The 6,196-nt window shown below is 38.7% G+C and overlaps 1 protein-coding gene across 1 annotated transcript; it reads right to left on the bottom strand.

Moving 5' to 3' along the window:
• On the bottom strand, positions 2,612-5,974 carry LOC110270081. The gene is made up of 2 exons (XM_021118595.1): positions 3,090-5,974; positions 2,612-3,002 (listed from the first exon to the last, which is right to left on the bottom strand). Exons 1-2 carry the CDS (start codon positions 3,753-3,755, stop codon positions 2,898-2,900), a joined length of 771 nt encoding a protein of 256 aa, XP_020974254.1. The 5' UTR covers positions 3,756-5,974; the 3' UTR covers positions 2,612-2,897.

Here is a 6,196-nt window from a genome sequence, read left to right as displayed (position 1 = left end):
CTGACTCCTAATCCTGGTGAGTACCTCTTCTTAGATGCATCCCAGCATGCTATGGCTGTTGGATTCTTGCATATTTTTTTCTCATGTTCTAATATTTCACAGTTAAAACAGTAACTGTCAGGCAGCCTCTCGTACTTGAAAAAAACTCACAATGGTGACATTTTCTCTCTATCTAACAGAAATCCGTAGACAAAGCCTTGGTAATATTGATGCCAATCCTGATCCTTAGAAAAGACCTCCTGAGAATGCCATCCACTATTGGATCTTCAGCCTCAGCCAATACTCCCAGCATTCCTCCGATAAGAATTCCTGTCTCTTTATTCATGTGATCATGTGGAATGCCATGAACTTGAATCCAAAACTCCATGAAAATCATGATTAATTTCAAAAACTGATTCACCCTCCATTCATAATCTGAGATTGACCAGATTTTTCCTGACATTCCAGGGACCATTTTGAATAATCTACTAACCCTCTCTTCTTGTCTTTGAAGTTGAATAACATCTTTTTCAGACCAATGTCAGTAACCATAATTCCTTGTGGATTTTTTCACATTCCCAATCATGCATTCCTACAAGTTTTGAAGCTCGGCTCTTTATTACTTATTATCTTTTTCACTACATTCAAATAATCTTTCTTATACCCCAATTCTCCTGGCTTGTTGAGATTGATGACTTTACCTTCTATACTATTCATGTTATATGTTGCTAATTTTTGACGCTGTATATTTCAGGTTTTGCAGTAATTTTGATGGATCAAATAGTATAATAATTGTGTGAGAATACCGTTTGTGAGATTTGAACAGGATGAAAAAGCTCTTTTTTGGAGAAGAACCTGAAGTTCTTAGAGGACTCTCCTATTGAAAGAAGAAGAGCTTCCTATTAGAGTATTTGACCCACAAGATCTGGATTTTAACTTGTCTGTGTGCCTAAACTTATAAGCTAAATCATTTTATCCCTTTTAGACCTATATTGCCTTTTTAGACCCATATTGCAACTTTTTTTTATTTTGTAATCACTTATGATATGCATGTTTTATATTGATGTTGATTTAAATTCTTGCTAAAATTTTCAAGTTTTGTAAGTTTAACTTTTAATTCTTTGAAGCAGTGGATTGGTGTAATTTTCTGCACTATAATTGTTTGTTGATGTTTAATTTGGAATGGATGACTAAAATCTTAGTTTTGGCTTAAGAATAAGAACTTAGGAGAATGATGAGTTTAACTAATTTTCGTGATTGATAATAATTAGGTTATTTGAATTACTTTAATTGATTCAACTCCAACAAACATTCCGCGTCCTAGTTGGTTAACTTAACTTGTTGGAGCTTTGCTAATTATATTGAATTAATAAACTCCAATAGATTTTTCAAATTTTAATGATTTACTTATTAGAACGAGTTAATCCAATTACATTTATATAATTTATATGACAATGATAGATAATCCTCCTAAAAATTAACATAAATATGTCGAAACACTTTAGTTGTGTCTGAATTTAATTTCTTGAATCTTATTTTAACTTCATGTCCACAATCTCTAAAACCCCTTAGTTCGTGATTATTATGATGTCTCCTCTCCAAAATACGACTTGGACGAGTTAAACCCAAAGTGATTCCTGAGATTCACGGTTTGCACCAATTTAGTCCCTGACTTACCAATTGCACCATTTATGTCCCCAACTTTATTAAAATTACACCAAGGTCGTCCCTAGCCACATCTCCGGGCAAATTAACTACTGCCGACAGTGACCTGGCACTGAAAAGCCACGCTGGCGTAGATAAAGGCAAGCTGAGGTGGCAATTGAAACTGTTTGACCCAATGTGGTCCCTATACCTAGTTTTAATACCAATTTCTAGCATGGCATCGTTACCCCTCTTCATCTTCTTCTCTCTGCCCAGGAACGCTCTTCATTGTCTTCATTGTTCCTACTCGTTGAACTGCAATGAAAACCATGATTGGGTGTGCGAGCCAGGGTCAAGAAAGCTCTACACGATCGACGACGAAAATGCGGAGTCGGACCAGACCGTCGCGGGTACCAGAGCGGTGTGGGTGCGGCTGCCAGCCGGTGCTTCGTTGGTCCGGAACAACTACCAACCTAGATAAGCCCTTCTTCAGTTGTCCAAATTACAATGTGAGTTTTTGGTAAGAAAAATTGATTAGTTGTTTTCTGTTCTTTCCTTATGATATGTCATATTCAGACTAAGGGCAAAACATGGTGTGGATTTTTTCTCTGGGCTGATGATGTAGAAGAAGAAGAGGAACATGAAGGAAGAGTGGATGCAGCTGCAGTTGACAATGAGCAAGTGAGAGTGAATTTAGCCTGGAGGATTAAAAAATTGAAAGCTGAAGTGAGGACCCAAAAATCTATGATACAATTCTTAGGCATAGTGGTGTTTTTCACTGTAGTTGCTGTATTGATTATGACTTTAAAGTTCTGACAATGTTGTATGTAATGTGTTTATGGATGAATGAAAGTAAGAGGTGGTTTTTTTTATCTTGAGATATATGCCCTGTTTTTGATTGACTGGTTATCATAAAGAGAAATAATTACAGATCATCTGACATCATAATAGCATAATGCATAATGCATAATTACAAAAGTAGCAAAGATAAACATATTTGAGTAGCAAACATTAACCTATTTGAGTTGCAAACATTAAAGGAACAAAAGAAGTGCCACAGCATAGTTATCAAGGCTGGCAATACAAAAGTTATGACAATTGTCCTAAACAAAGCAACTATCTACTAACTGCCTTTAACAAAACAACAAAGTACTGTCCTAAACATCCTGATGTCAAAGTCATGAATTGTTCTTTTTCCTTGGTGCTTTGAAATCGGGAGTTGGAACAAACTTCATAAAGTTGTGCAATCTGGAAGATGTAGCCACACTGACTCCTTACATTGGATCCACACTAATGAATTGAGGTGGTGGTGAGCTCTTTCTTTTGGTGGGCAACTTCTGTGGCCTTGGTGGTGCAGGTGCAGCAGGTCCTGCTATGTCCTACAGCAGATAAATAGTTCAACACATGAGCCCAGATAACAAAAAAATTATACTTGTGTGCTGTTGTAACGTGGAGAAGTGTATTACTTGTGATCCTTCGTAGTTTGGTTGTGATATGTCAATCTCCACAGCAGGAGGGTTATTAGCTGGTGTAGCATCAGTTTGAGGGGGAGGGCCAGCCTCAGAAGCAGAAGCAGCAGTATTAGTTTGAGGGGGAGGGCCAGCCTCAGAAGCAGAAGCAGCAACATTTGATTTGGCTTTATCTGCAGCAGCTACTTCATCTAGTCTCTTCTTTAAGCACCCTCTCTTAGTATGCCCTTTTACCCTACAATACCTACATGTGAATGGCTTCAAATGCCTTTTCAAACTTTCACTTGGTTTGGCTTTCTTATTACCATTGTTGCCCTCATCAGCATCTTTTCTCCTTTTCTTTGTCAAAGCTCCAGGCCTCCTCCTAATGTTAGGGGCCTGTGGTTGAGTGTACAAGAATTTCTCCCATAATGATTGGCCAGGAAGAGGAGTCTTTATCTCCTCTAAGTGCCAAGAATTAGCACCATCAGATACTGCACCTGGGTCAAGTGCTTCATACACATCAACAATTCTTGGAGTTCCCACAAACCCCAAGTCCACCTCTCCATCTGACACATCTTCAACCAATGCATCATCTGGTTGCATTATGTTCTCTCTTGTCTTAGTAGCAGCATATGTAGCTCTCTTGATGTCCTTTACTTTCTTATTTCTTGATTTGGACATACTTGCATTATCTTCACTGCTAGAGCTATCTTCTTGTATTGGCTTAAAGGAACTATCCTCTGAACCATCATCATCACTGGAATCATCATTTACATTTAAGTCAACATGAAGAGCTCCCTTGCCCTTATTAGCAGACCTTCTATATGTTTCCAACAGCCTGAGATCTTGTAATTCTCCTAGGTAAAAATTGAGGTTTGGATTTCATTTTTGCTTTGCTTTTATCTTTGGCTGTGGAGCATGCCTTGGTAGTCTCTCTTAGCTTGATTTTCAGGCTTGGGTTGGGCTTCTGATTGGGCTTCTGATTGGGCTTTTTAGTCAATTTGGGCCTGAAGATGGATGTTGTGTTGGGCTTTGACTTAGGTTTAGGATTTGGATTAGAATTAGGCTTCAGATTGGGTTTCTCATGAGCCTTAGCAGGCATTGGATTTGGAGTTGTGTTATCATCAATGGGGTTTGAATAGTGACATGGTTGGTTTCAAGGGGGTTGGAATAGGATTGTTTATGGGGTTTGGGTTTGCATTTGGGATAGAATTCGGTTCTGTAGTTGGGTTCGAGGTGTTACCATCAGTTTCGGGACCCTCACTTGTGTTCTTCTTGCTCACCAAGTCTCTCTCACAAGTATCATCAACCCATACTACAACTTCCTTCCTTGCAATCACCTCTGGTGTGGACACCCCATGCTCAAAGTACACATCAACAACTCCATCATTATTCTGTGCAGCAAAACACATCTCTCTTAATTCACCATCAGATGTAAGAGCCCTCAGTCCACCATCTAAGCTCCTCCCAGGAGGCAGCCACCAACATTGAAGTATGTTGTCATACCCAAGCTCCTTGTAATAGTTCCTTACGAAGAACACATCCAACGTGTCCTCATCTAAATCTCCTAAGCAAGTTCTGTTATCTGGTGAGTACACTAGTATTCCATCATCATTTTTTTTAATGTTCCCCCATGATGGAACATGATATCCATCAAAGTCTCCATTTGCATTATGCAAAAAACCAAATTGAGGAACCAAACAATCAGATTCGCACATGTAAAAATAAACATTGACATTCAACCACTTATAAAATACTAGAAACACCCATCAACCAACCCAACTAAGATTGCATTCAAAACAGAGCATGGAAAAAATTTCACCCTTACACACAAAAATCCTAACAGATAATAAAAAACTTTTAACTTTCATCAACCAAAATCAAATTTTCAACAAACACAGACATTGATGCTATTCTTTTTGTTGAAAAGCATTATTTTTTCGAGTTCAAACGTACCTTCGTGTGATTGCGATGAACTGCTTCTCCTTCCTTCACCAACAACGACCGCACAACACTATCACAGTGGCAGCGAATTCCACGGAGCTAAACGTTTTCAACCTTCAAACCCTATACAATGGCCAGCACTCAGGATTTCATGGTGCATTGTTTTGGTTTTCAGGACGAAGAGGAAGATGAAGTGATCATAGAACTTGGGTTATTTGGGTTTTGTTTCTAAACATACATGAAACGACGCCGTTCCATCCATCCACATTTTTAGTGCCAAGATTGCACTCCAGCGTGGCACCCAGTGTGGCTTCTCAGTGCCAGGTCACTGCCGGCGACAGTTAATTTGCCCGGAGATGTGGTTAGGGATGACCTTGGTGCAATTTTAACAAAGTCGGGAATATAAATAGTGCAATTGGTAAGTCAGGGACTAAATTGGTGCAAATCGTAAATCTCATGGACCACTTTGGGGTTTAACTCCAACTTAGACACATAACTGCCAAATTCAATTTTAATGGTTACGAGAACCTATACGCTTTTTAATTTGACTCGTGGTGAGGCAAGATCACAAGCAACGGCACTTGTTTTTTAACAATAAAAAACTCAACATCGTTTTGCCGCTTTTGAATTTTAATATGGAGGCATAGCTGGTGCTAGACGCTGATATGGGGAGGAGGGGTGCTTGAGATTGGGTCAGAGAAAATAGAACTCGGACCGTGCGACTGGGAAGACGCAACTCGGACCGTGCGAGTTCCTGCTGCCAAAGCGGACCGTCCGATTTGTTGCTACCTCCATCCACGTGTCGTTGACCAGGTGCTCCCTAGAGACGGTGCCCATTTAGCACAACCAACCCCCTCTATTGCATGCGTACCAGGAATTTCACTTTCCCTTTCTTCTCCAGCCAGCTTTGAAGCCTTCATCTTCTTCCTCCCTCAACCATTTCTGCTTCATCTGTTTGAACTAAAAAAACCCAAATGTCAAAGAAATCAAAACCTAGAAATGTTGATCGTCCGGAACTTTACATTGAAAAAATTACTTTAAATTATTTTTTTTATATACATACAAAAACAGAACCTAACAAAAATAATATAAAAAATATTTATTATATAAATAAATAAATACAATAAAAAATATAAAAGAGAGTACTATAAATTTTATAATGTTAAACAAAAAAAATA

Source organism: Arachis ipaensis, chromosome B03 (genome assembly GCF_000816755.2).
Source record: "Arachis ipaensis cultivar K30076 chromosome B03, Araip1.1, whole genome shotgun sequence".
In the NCBI taxonomy this organism is placed as follows: Eukaryota; Viridiplantae; Streptophyta; class Magnoliopsida; order Fabales; family Fabaceae; genus Arachis; species Arachis ipaensis.
The sequence above is the reverse complement of the archived record's forward strand: the minus strand, read 5'-3'. Positions and strand labels throughout refer to the sequence as shown.

Excerpts from the sequence above, each read along its gene's own strand:
- LOC110270081 (XM_021118595.1), bottom strand. The coding sequence starts at position 3,755 with ATGTCCAAATCAAGAAATAAGAAAGTAAAGGACATCAAGAGAGCTACA. Across the intron at positions 3,003-3,089 it reads CAAACTACGAAGGATCACAA|GACATAGCAGGACCTGCTGC; the intron begins GTAATACACTTC and ends TATCTGCTGTAG.